The sequence below is a fragment of the Camelus bactrianus genome, chromosome 32 (assembly GCF_048773025.1).
Source record: "Camelus bactrianus isolate YW-2024 breed Bactrian camel chromosome 32, ASM4877302v1, whole genome shotgun sequence".
NCBI lineage: Eukaryota > Metazoa > Chordata > Mammalia > Artiodactyla > Camelidae > Camelus > Camelus bactrianus.
Window position 1 is genome coordinate 2,624,189 of NC_133570.1, and position 18,044 is coordinate 2,642,232.

At 51.5% G+C, this 18,044-nt stretch overlaps 1 protein-coding gene and 1 long non-coding RNA gene across 6 annotated transcripts in view; one reads left to right on the top strand and one right to left on the bottom strand.

Moving 5' to 3' along the window:
- GLT1D1 (glycosyltransferase 1 domain containing 1) overlaps positions 1 to 9,533 on the bottom strand; it is a 99,958-nt gene extending 90,425 nt beyond the window's left edge. Inside the window, exon 1 of one of the 5 annotated variants that reach the window (XM_074356089.1) lies at positions 8,732 to 8,940. In XM_074356089.1, coding sequence (XP_074212190.1) covers positions 8,732 to 8,799 — 68 coding nt within the window. In that variant the 5' untranslated portion in view covers positions 8,800 to 8,940. Of the gene's footprint in view, positions 1 to 263; positions 6,168 to 8,274; positions 8,522 to 8,731; positions 8,941 to 9,454 lie in introns of those variants that run through there. The other 4 variants (XM_074356088.1, XM_074356094.1, XM_074356092.1 and 1 more) reach the window with 4 other exon arrangements.
- On the top strand, positions 9,529 to 16,436 carry LOC141575778 (uncharacterized). The gene is made up of 3 exons (XR_012503592.1): positions 9,529 to 9,840; positions 11,964 to 12,076; positions 13,789 to 16,436. It is a non-coding gene; the product is annotated as an uncharacterized LOC141575778 (long non-coding RNA).
- The last annotated feature ends 1,608 nt before the right edge of the window (positions 16,437 to 18,044 follow it).

The window sequence follows — 18,044 nt, forward strand, 5'->3', positions numbered from 1 at the left end:
ATGTATTGTCCCAGTATGTATTGTCCCCCTAATTATTTCTTGGTCCTTCGATGCCAACATTTGTTACCCCCTTAAATCTTCAAAAGTTCACAGAGGTTTGCTTCTCCCCTTCCCTTTATTTAAAAAAATTGGTACAGCTTTTGCTCTGAAATGTGTTGCCCACGTCGCATTCATTCCCATGCTTCCCCCTCCTGCAGCCTTGAATGTCCTCATCACCGACGTGACCGGGAAGTGCCCACCCTCCAGATCTGGGGTGTACCCACCGGCTTCCGCCGACCAGAGCACCGCACCTTGCACGCTCCCAGCCGGGTGTGCAGCTCTGGGGCCCGGGGCTGCACTTTCAGAGACGCCGACCTGCTTGTTCCCGCTGGGCTTGAACCGGGTGCGTGTATGTAGGTGCCAGGCAAGCAAACCTGACAAGAATGGGAAGCGGACCCAAGAGCCAGAGAGCAACTGACTCCTGTCCGCGTCATCTTAGTTGCAAAGTCACGCCTGAAGCCGGCCCCACCTCCAGACTTTTTATCGGATAAGCAACTAAGTCGTCTTCATTGTCCAGGCAGAGCAGGGCTGGGTTTTCAGTTATGCAAGGCTGAAAAGTCTCTGCTAGGATTATACGCCAGCGGCTTAGAGCCTTTTTGGTTAATTTATATAAAATCTTTTGTTGTCGCATCAAGCTCTCTGTAAGCCACAGCTGTTACCTTTCCTCCAGGCGCCTCCATCACGTCAACTGTCCAGGGACCTCCCAGGTCTCCCACACCCCTGACCTCTGCACCTGCAACCTGCAGCCCCTCCCGGCTCTTCTCCCAACTCTGCAAAGATTCCTTGTGCGGTCATGTCAATGGTTTTCTTATCAACACCGTAGACTCTCCTTTCTCGGTCTTTTGTGCGACCGTGGATGCATCTGGCAACACACCAGCCTCCCCCTCAAATCCCAACCATCCAGATGGCTGCATGCCCTCCAGTCCTCACCCTACCTGCAATCTACCTGGACCTTCCCATTGGTCAGAGCGTGGCCACGCCCCTCCTCCCTGCCCCTCACATCTGCTCCCCTCTTCCAGAACAAGACGGGATAAGATCACAGAGGCCCTCCAAGCACCAACTCCTCCTGCACATTAAACTGTGATTTCACAGACCCTCATGGCATCCGGCATCCCTTCCACGCCTTTTAATTGAAACCTTCCCTTCCCTTAGGGTACCTGGAGCTGCCTGCCTCACGGTCCTCCATCTCCTTTTTGTCCTACTCTCTCCCCAGCAGCTCACCCACCTCCCAGGCCAACGCCCTGTCCCGCTCTCAAACACACGCCCCCAGGAGCCCAGGCCCCTCTCTGAATGCCCACGTGGACGTGTGGCCACTGACCCTTTCCAACGCGCCTTCACCGGCTGCCTCTCATTCAACAAGAACACATCGTGCGTTGTCTGACAGGGTCACTCAGTGTGCTGAGACCCTCCACGCTACCCAAGCTGCCATCTTCCCAACACAGGTGGAACCGAGCCCCCCAAACCGAGTTTAACCTCTCTGTCCAAAACTTGACTCTCTTTCTGATCCCAGCCCTCTGTTCCCCTCAGGATTGAGGGGCATCAAAGAAAAGGGGGGACTGAAACCAAGCATGACCCTCTGGGTACAAAAGCCCCTCTGTGTCCTGTGTTTCTCTTTTTGTAGAGAAAGGCTTTTTAGTCTCCTAGACCTTCCCTGAGTTCCAAAGAGCAGATCTAAACAGTGACCAGTTAGGGATGGGAGGGAACCAGAAACAAAGGGAAAGCCGTCAAGAAACAACAGGTCAGCAATAAAGCAAAGTCCTAGGTCCTCTTGAAGGGACGTAGGTAACAATTTGATACAGATCTTTGAACCCCTACCCAGGTCTAACCACAAGCACACAGACCCCAGACTGGCTGGAACCAGAAGGTGGATGATAAATTCCTGGAACATCACTCTATTACCACCAATCAGAAGAAGGGCATGCCTTCTGCAGTCCTCACCCCAAATGCTGCTTTTAAAAATGCTTACCTGAAAACCACTGGGGAGTTCGCATCTTTGGAACACAAGATGCCTGTTCTCCTTGCTGGGCGCCCTGCAAATAAACGCTGTACCTCCCTCCACCACGACCTGGTGTCAGTACATTGACTTGCTGCATGGCAGGTGAGCGACCCACATTTAGTCTGGTAACACAGGGAACATCCTCACTGCTCACTCAGCAGCACACGGCAGAGCCTTCAAAGGACTGCTTACATCTTCTCTCTCCTTGGCTACATCATCCCAGGTCCTTCCAAGTCATTTCCAAGTCTGTCTTCTCTCTTCATTGCTATGTGGGCCACCTCAGCCCCCCACCTGAAATCCTGTTAGCCTTCAATCCAGAACCTGCGCTGTGGCAACGACGGGGCTCTGCTCCCACCTGCCAGGCCAGCTGCTCTCTCTGGCTGACTCTCAACACTTTGCCTGCCTCTGCTTCTCAATCCCACCAGCCCCTTCCTGCCTCAGGGCCTCCGCACATTCAGGTCCCTTGGCCAGGAATGCTGTTCCCAGCTTCTATCCCTCCTCACCCTGCTAACCCAGAGGTTTTAAGCCCCAGCTTAAAAAGTTAATTCCTCCTACACAAATGTTCATAGCAGCACTATTCATTGTAGCCAGTAAGTGGAAACAACCCAAATGTCCTTCAGCTGATGGATGGACAAGCAAAATGCGCTACGTCCATCAATGGAATATATTATTCAGCTATAGAAAAATTAAATACTGATGCATCATGCAAACTCCTCCAAAAGGACCACACAGTGTATGATTCCATTTATGTAACATGTCCAGAACAGGCAAATCCCTGGGGACAGAAAGTAGACTAATGGCTGGCCAGAGCTGGGCGAGGGGGGGGGGGTGACTGCTAATGAGTCCGCAGCGTCTTCTGAGACAGCTGAAGGTGTCCTGAAATCAGATAGTGCCGATGGTTGTGTGACTTTATGAATATACTAAAAACCACTGGGTTGTACGCTTTAAAAGGGCGAATTTTATGGTATGTAAATTACATCACAATAAAAAAAAAGAACTGCATGAGAAAGAAAAAGCTGTTTCTCTGGGGAGCCTCCCAGACCCCCTGGAACCAGGTCTGTCCCCTGAACGTACTCTCACCGCCCTGCACTTTTTCCTGGAACCGATCATATCGTAATTAAATGCTCTGTGTAACTGTATGTTCGTGCTCGAATGCCGGAACCTTCTTTCGAATGACAGGGCTTCGCACTGAGCTGATGTGCTAGAAATCCGACAGCTGACTGGCGGCTGGCTTCCGCAGGGCTCCCCTGTCTTAGCCCAGCTCCACACTCAGCGCCTGCCCAGCGCCGTGTCCATTTGGAGATGCTCAACTGTACATATTTGCTGAATGAAAACAGTAACTGACAGTAATTACTTCGGGGGGAAGAAAGGAAACAGCCTCGTCCCACTGACTTCACGTACACCCGCCGTTTCCTTGGCATCCTCTAAAAGAAAAACTAGAAAACCTGACAACTGTCTCTCAGGTTGTTTTCCTCCCCAGACGCTTGGCGCTCACAGAATCCAGTAGACTGTAGCTGGGCGGTAAGGTCAGGGCTGCATTTGACGTGATGATGTTTGCTTTTCTCCCTCCCCCCGCTGCCCAGTGAGTTTCCACGAGGTCTTCTGTTTGCCCCCGTTATCTAAAGTGCTTCTCGTTCAAATAAAACCACTTTTGCTCACACCATGTTCCGGACGGAGTAAGAGGAGAAGACGCAGTCACACCCACTGCACAAAGTCCAGCTCTCAACGCAGGGGCATCAGCGTTCACTCCGGTGCCAGGGCACCCGTCCGAGGACTGGGCTGGCCCTCGGAGCCGCCTGCTCTGGACGTTGGAAGCCTAAATCCTTCACCTCTTCTTCTCCATCCCTCTTCCTGCATTTCCCTGAATCCTCAGGAGCACTGCAGACAAAACTCTAGGGCTGGGACCCAGTAATCTGGTGGGTCTGCTGGCTTGGTTTAGAGCAGGGGTCAGAAAACCCGCCCTGGGGTATGCACCACTGTATATAAAATACATAAACAACAAGGACCTACTGTGCAGCACAGGGAACTACATTCAACATCTTGTAATAACCTATCACGGAAAAGAATATGAAAAAGAATGCATGTGTACAACTGAATCACCATGCTGTACACCAGAAACAAACACAACATTGTCACTCAACTGTCCTTCATAAATGAATACCTAGATAGACAAGTAAACAGAAACAGAAACCTGCCCTGGAAATGGCCAGAGAGTAAACACGTTTGGGTTTGCAGGTGGACGGGCTGTCCAACCATTCAGCTCTATTTATTTCAGCATAACCTATTTGGTGCCCTCGGAAACCATTATCTCCAACCACTGCATCCTTAAAGCCGCGCTGTGAATATTTTTTTTACATCCATGACTTGCGCCATTTAAATTTTGACCTTTAGTGTTCGGAACTGACCTGAACCCATTTGCCTGATTCAGAGGACCCTCGGGATGGTCAGGTCAATTGTCAACAGCCTCCGGGGATCAGAGGCGGGTGGGGGGAGCCATGGATCCCCTCCGCTGGACCAGACTCTGACAGCCACACCTGGCTTCGAGCTGAGCCAGGTGACCCAGTGGGGACAGGGGCCAAATGAAGCGGCAGACGGCAGAGAGTGCCGCAGGCCAGGCTTCCTGATTCACGACGCACACAAGGGCCCAGGTAACCGCGCCTGCAAATCACACACCCCACAGCCTGCTCCTTCTTTCTGAAGTGCTGTGTGCCGGCGGACAAAACCTCTGATACGGACTGCTAACATTTACGGTGCTTGGGAGACACTCCCAGAGAGCAGGCCCTGCTTAGGTAACGTGCCAGCTCACGGCCCCCGGGTGAGAACATCTCACACACACGCAGCACACCGTTTACACGGAAGGACAAGCAAAAGGCTGCAAAGACAATAAAACAGTCACTCCCTAGTTACTGGTCCCAATTTTCCCCCCAAACACCTTTTCCTTTCCTGTCACTTACACCTTCTAAAAAACATCAACACAGCAGAGGCCCAAGCGTACCACAAAGACCCAAATATACTCAGATTTCCCTGATTTTCTCTCAATGTTTCCCCTCTAGGATGAAGGAAGTCGTGGATTTTTTTTTTCTCCCTTTTTCCTGATGAAGTTAATTCGTAGGTCAGGACCCAAAAAGTAGGGGCCACCCCACGGGCCGGCCGATGCCACAAATCTAAACCTCAGTCAGCCCGGCCGCAGGCGTGCGCCTCCCACTGTCAAGGAGACTGACCACACGCCTGTGGCAGTCCTCCAGCTCAGCTCCAGCCAGGCCTGGACCCGAGAAAACAGGGCCTGTGAGCTTGTAAGGACATCCCCGATGGCCCAGCCAATCATGCCCTGTTTTTAAGGTGTGGCCTCTAAGACTCTGTAAGACTCACCTCAACTCAAGAGCCCCTGGAGGGGCACGATGCTCTTGGGAGGGCTGTACCCCCCAGTCCGTGGCCTGTTTCCCCTTAAATGAAGAATAAAGCGTTTTGCCTTGAACAGGGGACATTAGAGTCATTACCAAATTGTATTCGTTTTTATCATCTGCCACTCCCCACGTTCCATCCCCGAGTCCTGTGCATATTCCTTCTTAACTAAGTCAGGCCCAGATGCCCTATTCTCTGCTCCCATCCTAGTTGACCCTTCACGCTGCAGCGAAAACCATCTTCAGCTGCACGTAAGTCAGATAGCAGGTTCATGGTTTCTTTCCCTTCCTGGCACCAAACCGCAGGTCCTGAGTGACTTGGGTCCTGCCTGCCTCTCCAGCCGCCACATCTCCCGACTCCAGCCAGAGCAGGGCTTCTCAGCCTCGTCAGCAGTACTGACGTCTGGAACTGTCCCAGGGCCATCCTGAGCACTGGAGGGTGTGGCACAGCATCCTCGGCCTCCACCGGCTGGATGCCAGTAACCACCGCCCAACCCCGAGGTGCAACAACCAAAGAAAGTCTGCAGGCATGGCTCCCTGTCCCCGAGGCGGCAAAACCACTCCCCTGTCCCCTGCACATCCTGTTAGACTTTGCTCCCATTGAGAGTCACTGGCCTGGAATATTCCACGCCGCTGAGTGCCTACAACCCAATTCTGGAACGGATAAGCTCTGGCCCACCTCCCACGTGGCTGCCTCTCTGCCCGAGACCCCCCTCGCCCCCAGGCTGCCCCTTCCCCGTCTTGCCAACACAGGCTCGGATTCCTGCTAAGCACCACGCCCTGTCGTAAAACAGCGAAAATGCACTGACTCAGAGTTGAGCCTCCTGACAGGTCTATGCGGCGGGCCTGGGGGCCTCGATCTTAGGGATTTTAAGCAGGGGGGCGGGCTGGCGTGTAAAGGCAGGAAGTGAGCCCCAGAGCTGGTGTTTCTCCATCGATGCCTGAAAGGCTCTCCCACCTCCAGCCTGGGGCGGCCCGCCCGCCTACATGCTTCCGGAGCGCCCCACCCTTCCCCACAGGTGACCCTACCACCAGGCAGCATGGCCGCTGACGCACTGGGTGTTAATGGACCACGACAAACGTCAGTGGGCAAGAATGGACCCATTTCTTCTTTTCTTTAAATCCAATTTTCTCCCACTCAGACCACCCTCCTCTGGTAGACTGATGGGAACCCCCGTCTTATTCATTTGGGGGGGGCTTCCTCCCCCTCTGCCCAGGGTCACTCGAGGGTCTCAGCGGTCTCCCGCAGAGAAAGTGTGAGGACACACACTGCTTCTCACTGCTTCCTGGTAACTGGCTCCCAGGAAAGTCTGTCACCAGACGAACCCCCCTCCCCTCCTGTTTGTGGACACCCAGCATCATTTCCTCAAGGAACCGAAGCTTTCACAAGACAGAAGGTGTCTTCCAGCAACTTCTGCTTTCTCCTTTTTCTCCCCACAGCAATCCTTCCTGAGTGAAGTGGAGACAAAGGCTGGCTCTGAAGAGAGCCCAAAGTATAAAGAACAATGTTTTATTCTGTTTCACGCGTAGAAAAAAAACAAAAATAAAGTAAGTAAATGGCCCTGCACCTCTGCTTGCCCGGACATGAGTCCACGGACGTGCCTGCCTGTCCCCTGAGGGGCCCTGAGGGGGGCTGTGGGCGCACCACTGGAAGATGGGCTCACGTGTACAGCTCAAGCGAGGAGCAGAATGGTAAATAACAGATGCTCTCTCCGGTTTCCTCAGCACGAACTCTGGGTCCCACCTGGGCCCGACCTCTCTCTGACCTCCTCTCGTCACCAGATCCAGGGAGCACGGCCTTCTTTCTGCTTCTCCAGCCTGTCAAGCTTGCTCTGGCCCCAGGGCCTGCATTCTCGCTATTACCTGTCCCTGGGACCAACCCTCCATCCAGTTCTCTTGAGTGGCCACCTCCTTCTGTCACTGAAGCCTTGGCTTGAATGTCACCTCCTCAGACAGCCCTGTTCTAATTCCACGGCTGCCATCACTATCTGAATCACCTCCTTTATTTCTGGTTACTCCCCCAGTGTCTCTCCCCAGCGCTGGAATGTGCTCCACAGAGGGTGGACAGTGTGCTTCCCGGCTGCAGAGGTCCAAACGAGTGACCTGACTTAGAGAAGATAAACCCGTACAGTGCAAATCCCCATCGTAAACAGCTGACTGGAAACGTCAGAAGAGTGCTGTGGCCTCTGTGGGTCGCTTCCACGGGGGACCTTTAGGAGAGCATGTCTGAGTAGAAACGGATATTAAAGGGCTGCAGTAGCCCCAGTCACACAGTTCAAGGACGAGGAAGGAGATCCACAGAGGGGAAGTAAATTGAGAAATTTCATGACGCAAGTCAGGTTGTTTAAAAAAAAAGAAAAGAAAAGAAGAAAAAACCTATGAAACTTCAGGCATTAATCAGTTTCCTCCCTGCCACGAGGGCTTACATTCCAGCGAGGAGAAGAGAAAAAGTAGAACAGGAAACCCAGAAAACGAGATAACTGCAGAAAAAAGACGCGTTAAGAAAATAACCAGGCAGTAAGACGGGGAGGATGAGGATGGGAATGGCCGCGACGAGGAGCCAAGGCTACTTTGAACAGCAGGACCCTCTGCTGCACGTGTGCCGGGAAACCCTGGTGCCCCCACCCCACCCCCGACTCCCGCCGCGCCGCCCCGGCTCCAAGGGACCGGCTACCCGGCTACGCACCCAGGATTCTGCGCAAACGTGACTGCAGCCGGGAGGCCTCCCCGGAGCATCCTGCCTAAAATAGCAAAACGCACACAAGCAGCCTTGGCCTCCATGTGCACACAATACCGCCATGTGTACACAAGTCTCTACGTACATCCCTACATACGTACCACTACATACGTGTGTGTGTGTGTGTCCATGTGTTTTTATTCTCTCTCTCTCGTCCCCACTGAAATGTCGCGTCCTGAAGCCCCGACTGCGGGTTCGTCGCTGTGTCCCCCGCCTAGGGCGCTCACAATAAACAGAAAGCACCCGTGAAGCCAGACGCGCGGAGACCCCGCGGAGAGCGCCGAGCAGCCTCCGCAGCGCCGGCCCGCGGTGCTGCCTCCCCGCCGCGGCACCAGCGGGGACCCCAGGCCACGCGGGCCCGGGGTTGGGGGGGGGGGCACCCGGCTGGGGTGGGGCCCGCGCGCGCCCCTCGCCGCCCCGCGCGCCTCCGGGCCCTGCGCCCGCCGGCCGGTCCGTTTAGCGCACGCGGCACGGGGAGGCCGGGCCGACCCCTCGCGCCCGCCCCGCCGCGTCCCCGCCGGGTCCCCGCGCCGAGGCCCGGGCCGCCGCCGCACCTACCGGACGCGCTGGGCCGTGACGGCGTTGCCCGTGTGCCGCCGCAGCACCGCCAGGAACAGGAGCCGCATGCCGCCGCCTCCCGGCCATCCGCCGCCCCGCCGCGGCAGGGCCCGGGGTGGGGGGGGGGGGGGGGCGGGGGCGGGACGCGGACCCGGCCCCGGGGCGACGGGCGGCCGGGCGGGCTCCGTCGGTCCGCCCGCCGCTCCCCAGGCCGCGCCCGGCGGTTCCGGCGCCGGGGTCCGGGGCGCGCGTGCCCGGATGGGGGGGCGGGGGTGGGCACGGGGCCCCTCCCACGGGTCCAGCGCCCGGGGTTCCTCGGGTCCCCTCCCTTGGGGACCAGAAGAGACCACAGGTGGGCCCCCCTGGGGTCTCAGGGTGGGCACATGTCTGCTCCCATGGGGACTAGAACCAGAGGTAATTTCGGGTCCCTTCCCACGGAGATGAGGGGATGACCACAGGTCCCCCCAACACACAGGGCCGCAGGTTCCCCATCACAAACACAGAGGGACCAGGGTGTTCCCGCGGGGACCAAGGGGCCAGCACGGGGCGGAGGTGATTGCCAGTTTCCAACCACAGGAACCAGAGGAGGCCATGGGTGGACTCCCAAGGGGCCCAGGGTGCCCAGGGTCCACTCCCACGGGTACCACCACCAGGGGTTCCTGACATCACTCGGAAAATGAGAGATCTGGCACTGTTAAGCCGTCATTCCCACAGCTGACTGACCTAAGTAAAGCCGCTGCCCTCTTCAGAGGTTTGTTGAAAGGTAAACTGAGGCATGTTTACAATTTTTAGTGTATTTGAGCAAATCTTCCAATGGGGCAGCGCCAAGCCGGAAGTGGCTAGGGGGGCCCCACCCACAGGAGCTGGAGAGAGACTTTTACACTGAAAAGGTGGAAGAAAAGCAGGGAAATTATTGATTGGCTATTGCTTAAGGCATACTTGGCTCTGTGTGGTTGGTTGTCCCCAGGTTTCAATTCTGTAACCCGGAGGCATTTAAGGCTTGCTTACATTTTTTGGTTTGCTTAAGGAAGCACCAAGGCATTTAAAAGCTCCCTGTCAAGAGGCCTCCTTTCTTAACAGATGGGACCTGAGGTCTCCAGTTCAGCAAGGTGGGTGTAGGCATATTTCAGCATCTTTGTGAGCTCAGTCTGTATTTCTGTTTTTAGAAGCTGAAGTTTATACGTTGACTCCACTCTGTCACCAGGGACGGGGACTTCTCTCTTTCTACTCCAGCATCATCAAGTATGGCCTTTATTCCTTAGATGGCCTCTAGGTGCAATGTGACTGCTGGAGCTCCACCCATCACATTCACATTCCAGGCAGCCTGAAGGAAAGGGCGAAAGAGTGCATTTCATTTTAAGGGCTCCTGCCTTTATCTTATTCTGCACACGACCATGTCTTCTATCCAAGGCAGCTGGGAAATGTTAGCTCGGTTTATGCCACCCTGAAAACGGGTGGACTATGTTGTGGACATTATCTTTTTCCGGACCATCATGCAACACCTCAGAGGCCTATTTCACCGATGGCTGCGTGTATGAAGGCCCCCCAACGATTCATCTGAGGCTGATCTGCACCGCCCCCCTCCCTCCGTGCTCTGTCCCTTCTGTACTGATCCGGTTCTACTTTACGGCCAGGGAGCCATCAGCCCCTCCCCTCCTCTGGGTCCTGAGCTCACTCTAGGCTCTAACCTCCGCCTGCCAGGGACAAGGTCAAGCACAGGGTAGGCGCTCAATAGATGTTGGTTGAATTAAGTAAAATCATTGAACTTGCTCCGTTGTGAGATCTTATTCCCATGAGAATGCACTCCTGATTTTTTTAATGAAGGTGGATGCTACAATAGGATTTGCTAGGCTGCAACTCACTTAATATTTGATTTTTCTGAAATGCACCTGTTCTGGGAGGTAAGAGATTCTGACCTATCTTTTGGGGCCCATTTCTCTACCCTTTCATGACTTCAGTTTACCCATTTGTAAAGGGAGAAAAACTATAAACAGTATCATCATTAACTAGTTCATTTTGATGCAGTCTTTTATGATTCTCCCAGGTAGATAATATAAAAGGGTACAAAGACAAATGTGTTGTTACTGAATAATGTAGAAATTATTACTGGGTGGGGGAGGAAGAACAGAAAAGGTTGTGGGCATCTCTTAGGAGATTTCTCCAGATGCTTCTAACGTAAGGCTCTTAAAATATATGTAAAAAGCAAAGTGTGTTTTTTCTTTGATCACAGTGTTTGCTCAGACTGTTTCTCTAGTTCCTAGCACCAGGGAAAATGAAACTTTATTATCTACCCCGTAGAAAAGTGATAGCATTTTCAAGGGAGGGCACCGTGCGCATTATTGACTTTAGAAATGGCTCTGTGATGAGAATCGAAACTTGCAGGGGGTGTTCTGCATGCACGAGGTCCTGGGTTCAATCCTCAGGCCCTCTAAAACTAGAGTGGGTGCTCTGCATGCACGAGGTCCTGGGTTCAGTCCCCAGTCCCTCCATTAATATAAATAAATAAACCTAATTACCCCCCCATAAAATAAATAAATAAATAAATAAATAAATAAATAAATAAATAAATAAATAAATAAATAAATAAATTGAAAAAAAAATCAACACTTGACATCTTTTTTTTCCCCTTCACATTAATAAGCGAGGCACTCTCCTTCACTGTTGCCATCAGTTTTCCTTTTAACTACCATCATCCTCCCCATGGCACTGAGAACTATAAATGCTGTGTGTGTGAGAGAGAGGGAAGATGAGAAATCTGCATTAAAAAAGACACAGCGCAGAGCTGTGGTTTTTAAGTGCACTGGTTAGGTTTCCTTTTCCTGGCTTTCACTGACAGCACTTGAAAGTGACCAAACACGAAAAGAAAAAGGAAAAAAAAAAAAAAGAGCTGTTGGTCTGAAAGTAACTCGTTTGTCCTAGTGTTGTCTGATGAACACGAGGAAGTCAGCCAGGGCTGCGTGATTTTCTCTTGGAGCCTCGGGCAAGAAAGTGGGGCTGTGGTTCCCACCGCTGTGCTGATGGCTGGCAGGCTCGTTTCTTAACTTTTCAGCACGAGGACGCTCACCCCAACGATTCTCGCTGCTGCTGAAGGAGTGATGAGACAGGGAGTTTGACAGCATTTGGTGCAGTTATAAGGTTCTGGGCTCAATCCCCAGTACCTGCATTAAAAAAAAAAAAGCACAGAGAACCCCACTACCTTAAGATAACTGCTAATTAACCCTTTGGTTTCAAGGTTTTCCAGACTTCACAAATGATCATCATAGCAGTGGGTGCTCACCCTGTGCTTGGCAATGATCGGAGCTCTCAGCAGTGCTTCTCCATCAATCCTCCCCCGCGTCCTAGATGGTACGTACTGTTGTTCTCACCACTTTGCAGATGAGGAAACTGAGACACAGACGGTATGACACGTCCCAAAGTCGCGGGGCAGTGCCAGTTCTTTACTACGACTCTTCGGCTCTGCTAGATGGACGCAGTACTTTGTGGTGCTTGTTGCTTTTTGTTCTGTCTTGGTTTGCCTTTGTGATGGTCGCAGAAACCAGGAACACTCTACACTCTTCTTTTTCTTTTGGTAATTGCTCTTTTTACAATCGTGATAGGCAAAATTCTAACTTGGACCCCAAGATTTCCCACCTCCCTTTTTACGCCTTCTCCCAGTTCAGTCAAACATCTATCCAGGTGATGCTGTGAACAGAATTCAGGGATGTGATTAAATTCCCAAATCAGTTGCCCTTAAGATATGGTGATGATGCAGGGTGAGTCAGACCCAGTAACTGTCTCTTTAAAGGGACTGGGCATTTCCTGATGTTGGAGAGATTCAAAGTACTAGAGAGGATTTGAGGTCAAGAGATTCTCTCCTGCTGGCTTTGAGGGTAACTGGGGCTTCGTGGCAGAGAATGCTGGCAGGTGTTGGGGGCTGAGAAGAGCCAGGAGGAAATGGGCACCTCCCACCTCCAAGAACTAGACTCTTGACAGGCACAGGAGCTGGAAAGAGCTCTGGAGGAGATCTCAGCCCCACCCACACCTTGATGTCTGCCTTGTGAGACCCTGAGCTGAGAACCCCGGCAGCCATGCCCAGCCTCCTGACCTGCCAAGCTGCCAGATAATAGGTGGGTGTTGTCTGAGCCACTGAAGTTGTGGTCATCTGTTACACGGCACAGTAACAGTAATGCAGTAATTACCAGCAACACCTCTCAGAACCTACTGCCACAGTATCGCGTGAGTAACTACATAATATTCCAGCCTGTGCACGCACTATAATTTATTTAATCAATGCCTTCTTGTTGTACATCTTTGCTGTTTCTTTCTGCTATTTTAAGCAACAATACAATGAGCATTTATTTTATAGCTGTCTCTGTACACACTCTTAGCAAGTGGAATTGCACATTTGAAGTGCAGGCAAATGTGGTTTCGATGCAAATGACTGTCCTCCAGAAAAGCTGCACAATATAACTTTGCACCAGTCATTTGCAAGCACACTCATCTCCCAAAACATTGCCAACACTGGGTGTTTTTCCACTCAAGTGACAAAATGGCCTCTCTTTTTGCATTTTTCAATTGTTGGTAAAGTTTGATTTTTTTTTTTATGAAAGGCAATTGTATTTTTTCTTTTCTCTCACGTGTGTGCCTGCATATGTATGGACTGCCTATATGTGTTGAAATTTTTTTCACTTGCAAATGACAGAAAGTCACTCTTGCTTAACCAAAATGAGAATTTATGGGTTCATGATTGAAATGTCCAGAAAAAATTTTTAAAAACCTACTTTAAGCCACAATCAGAACCAAGACCTAGAAAATGCCATTTTGAAACAAGGTGTTTCTGTCTTCATCTCTCTCTTCTTCTGGATTGCTTCATTCTTGGTTTCCAAAGATGGCTCCTGGCAACTCCAAGCTTTCATCTTTATAAAAAAATTTCCAAATCCCACAGAAAGAGGAATGTTTCTTCCTGGTCAGTCCAGAATAAGTCATGGGATTAGCTGATTGGACAGGCTTATGTCACATGACTACCTCGCCTAGGGGACCAGCCAGTCCTGCACCACATGGAGCGTTGATTTCCCCAGAAAATGCAGGTGCAGTTTCCAGAGGAGGCATAGTCGCTGAGGAGGCCCGAGGACAGCTATTCTCCACAGCTCTGCCAGTTTCACCCACTGGATGCTTATCCAATAAATCTCATAAGATTCTTAAGAAGCTCTACAAAATAAGGACAGTAACTTTGCCATATGTTATTTCAGGGTGGTTTTTTTTTTTTTTTTTTCAGTTTGTTTGCTGTTAACTGCAATAATTCTTTTCTCTACAAATAAGTTTGATGTCTTTTTGCAGCAAAACCAATCCACTTTTCATTTATGGCTTTAGCGTTAGGCTTAGAAAAATATTCCCCTCCCTAAGATTTTATATTTGTCCATATTTTCTCTTAATGCTTTTATCTTTTCGATTTGTCCATGATAATATTTTATCCATCTGGAATTTATGTTGGTACAATATGTGAAGACTATTTTCTCTACATGCCTGGTCTCTTATTCCAACAGAATTTATTGAATAATCCATTCTTTCCCCTGCCGTGGATTGGAAATGCCCTTACTATCATGTGCTGAATTATTTTATGTTATGTGCTTTAAATTTTGTCCTTTGTGTTCCTCTCCATCGATCTTTCCTACCGGGCCTAATTTAAAAAATTAATATGCTTCTAACTACCAATTATCTATTTTATGGTTGCAATGTAAATTAAGATATTTGTAAATAATTTTAAAAAGTGATAGTTAAAAGAGAATGCTTCGTGGAAGAGGGTCTAGCTCAGTGGTAGAGCACATGCTTAGCATGCATGAAGTCCTGGCTTTCAATCCCCAGTACTTCCATTCAAAAAAAAGAAAAAAAAGAAGAAGAGGAAGAAAAAGAGGGGCTTAGGTGTGGCCCTACATTTGTGGCACTTCTCCAAACTTTCTTTCACTTACTCTGTCACCCAACTCCCCCTTTCTGTTGGTGAATGCCTGACTTTCACAGATGTTTTGTGGGTTTTTAAAACCTGGGAGGGAAAGAACCCAGGAAGTGGAGGTTGCTAAATAAAGTGGGTGCTTCAAAAAAGTCAAATCAAAACTCATCTTCCTGGCTACATCCTTTCACATCCTCTGTAGAAATAAAACAGGAGTCATTCTGAGAGCTGAATGAATCCCCACAAGGGCAGGTTAGGACAGCTTTGGTCTGGGCTGAAGAAAATAAGGACTTGCTTCCATTGCGTTCGTTGGTTCTGTCTTTAGTCCTACAGTTTTCTGCTTCTACCTAGATTATTTGCAGCCAGATAGAACTGTTCCGACAGGGACTTCCTGGAACCAACAGAATTTCTGACAACTCTCTGTACTCAAAAGACCTGACGTGGCCTGTGATTCTAATAAAGCTAATGACACACCGTGGCCTGCTGCATGAAGATGAGCTGGGCCCGAACCCCTCTGTAGGGAACTGGGAAACCAGAGAAGCAGAAGCACCGGCCACGACTGCAGACACTGAACCGTCGTGACATGTGGGGACGGTGCCCAGCAGTTTGCTGACTGAATAGTGATGTATGGAGGGGCCAGAACACTCCTGGTGATTCTTTGTAAACCAGCGTTTTGAGGAAGCTGCAACTGTAAGCACATGCAACTGTCTGGTCGCTGGGAGCGGAGTGATGCAGATGTGAAACGAGAAGCAGAAACATCGGAGAAGAAGTCAGAGACACTTGGCAGTCCCCGAAATGTCCCCGGTCCCGGGTGGTTTCTAAATACCTTCCATCGGAGAGCGTCTTCTCCGAGCTCCACGCTGAGCAGGGCCCAGGGGACAGGGCGGTGGCAGAGAAGGCAAGGCCCCACATTTCAGAGCAAACGATGCACTGGCAACCCCAGGCCACACCACACGCCTCCTTGCAGTCGGGTCCCCTTTCGCAGAGGGCCCTCGAGGGGGAGAGGCTACCCACAGAAGTCAGTCAGATGCCACCGCCAGCCCCTTGGATGCCTGCTCTATGAGTTAGGTCATTGATTTGATTATTTAAGGCGTGTGGGAGAGGCTCATGCCATCACTTTCAGGAACGGGGGTGTATCCCACGTAGACCCAACAAAGCGGAGGGTGACGTCACACCGACTCTTCAGCTATGCGATCAGAGGGGCTCAGTACACGGGCTGCAGGCTCACGATTCCGGGGGCCGGCAGGAAGCTCTAAGGGCGAACTGTACCAGGGTGGGGGGTTAGGTTGTCCTCCCTTATTCTATTTTTCAATTTTCCCACGTTTTGATCGAATCCCAATAGATGCTCTGGGGCCACAAGTAACAGAAAATCCAACACAGTGGCTTAAATGAGGTCAGATTTGCTCTTCTGCTACGTGACATCTCCCTGATCTTCTGCTGAGCCATCCGTGAACTTGGCTCCATCCTACGCGGCTCCATCTCGTGCCTGTGAAACAGCCACTCGGGCCAGTGAGGGCTGCGGTCATCCTGACTCACGCTGGGCCTGGAAGGGCGTGTTGCTCCTGCGGTCGCTGAGCCAGTCCTCTCCTTTAGCCGGACTGGGCCCGTCTACATCCCTCGTCTCCTTCCTGGGCCCCAGGGGAATTTCACGTCCTGAAGAGCAGGGTCTGAGCTGAACCAGGTGCCGTGAGAGGCGTGAGAGCCGAGCACTGCGGTTGACCAATCAGATCCAGAACCAAAGATGCGTCAGTTCCTCCCGAGCTCCAGGAGGAGGGGTCAGGACTGTTTGGAAGGAGAAAGAGAGTGTGCGTGCAGAGGCTAAGGAACCAAGCGTGCCCACCGCACGTTAACAGAGAGCCGGGTTGGCTGTCTGGCAGAACCTTGGGCAATGGCGGAGTGAGGTGTACTCCGCGGTCCGACATGGTGGCCACCAGTCACCTGGGGCTACTCGGCACTTGAAATGTGGCTGTTGTGACTGAGGAACAGAACGTCTCATTCTATTAAGTTTGAACTAGTTGAAGTTCAAACAGCCACAGGTGGCTGCTGGCCACAGCATTGGGCAGTGCGGGTCTAGGGAGTAACTTCTCCACTGCAAGAGAAGTCAGACCACAGAGAGGAGGGAGGATTTGTGGACGCCAGACAGTGTGCGCCCCATCTCAAGGCGGGGGCGGCCACCTGGCATCAGCAGATCGTGGCTGTGGGGGGAGGCAGCTGTGTTTTCACCCTCTGATGCTGCCTAACACAGCTCCCCAGGGCTCAGTGGTTTAAAATAACAACTATTCCATTTGCTTGGGACATGCCGTGGGGGCTGAGGCTCAGCCGGGCAGTTTCTCCTGCTGGTCATGCTGGTGGTTACTCATGCGTTTCCCTCCAGCTGGCAGGTTGGCTGGGAGGCTAGGGCGCCAGGACCCCCTCTCCATGCCTTTTCAGACTCCCCCCCAACACCTGGTCTCTCCAGCAAGGTGGCTGGTTCCGGGCTCCCAAGGCACAAATACCAGAGAGGGCAGGGAGGTTCTGGCGGGGGCAGGGAGGTGCTCAGGAATGTAACCGGCAGCCACAAGTCCCAGTGTTACCAGGGCTCGCCTCTGTTTTTTCAAGAGCAGCAGGGCATCCAAATTTACATGTGAAACCTCCTGATTTTTAACTATTAGCTCACCTTTTTTGTTTTTTGGTAACGGCTTTATTGAGAAGGAATTCACATACTACTCCTCAGTTCATCCATTTAAAGTGTACCATTCAACGGTTTTTAGTGTATCACAGACACGTGCGACAATCACCCCAATATTAGAATATTTGCATCACCACAAAAAGAAGTGCCACACCCTTAGCGGTCACTCCCGTCTTCCCATCCCCCCAGACCTGGCAGCCACCACCAGCCTGCACTCTGTCTCTACAGAGATGCCTCTTCTGGACATCTCTCTCTCTCTCTCTCTCTCTCTCTCTCTCTCTCTCTCACACACACACACACACACACGGGATCCTGCAACATGTGGTCCCGGCTCCTTTTAAGCGCCACAACCAAACAAAAACACTTCAGCCCGCTGGATTTGTTTTGCCACCTCCGGGTGTCAAAGATGGCGGTGTGACCAAACACAAGTGCTCAAGTGTCCTGGGAAGACATCCTGAGCTGTGTAACTGCCTTCCTCCCACCCTCATCCCCCTTTTCACCTGGCTTTATACTTCTTTGTTTTTTAAGTTTTAAGGTAATTAGGATTGTTTATTTATTTATTTATTTGGGGGGCAGTACTGGGGCTTGAACCCAGGACCTTGTGCATGCTAAGCACACGCTCTACCACTGAGCTATACCTTCCCCGACCCATATACTTCTTAAATGAGACCATCCAGTAGGGTTAGTTTGCTGTCATCTGAAATAGTCTATCTGATTTGGGC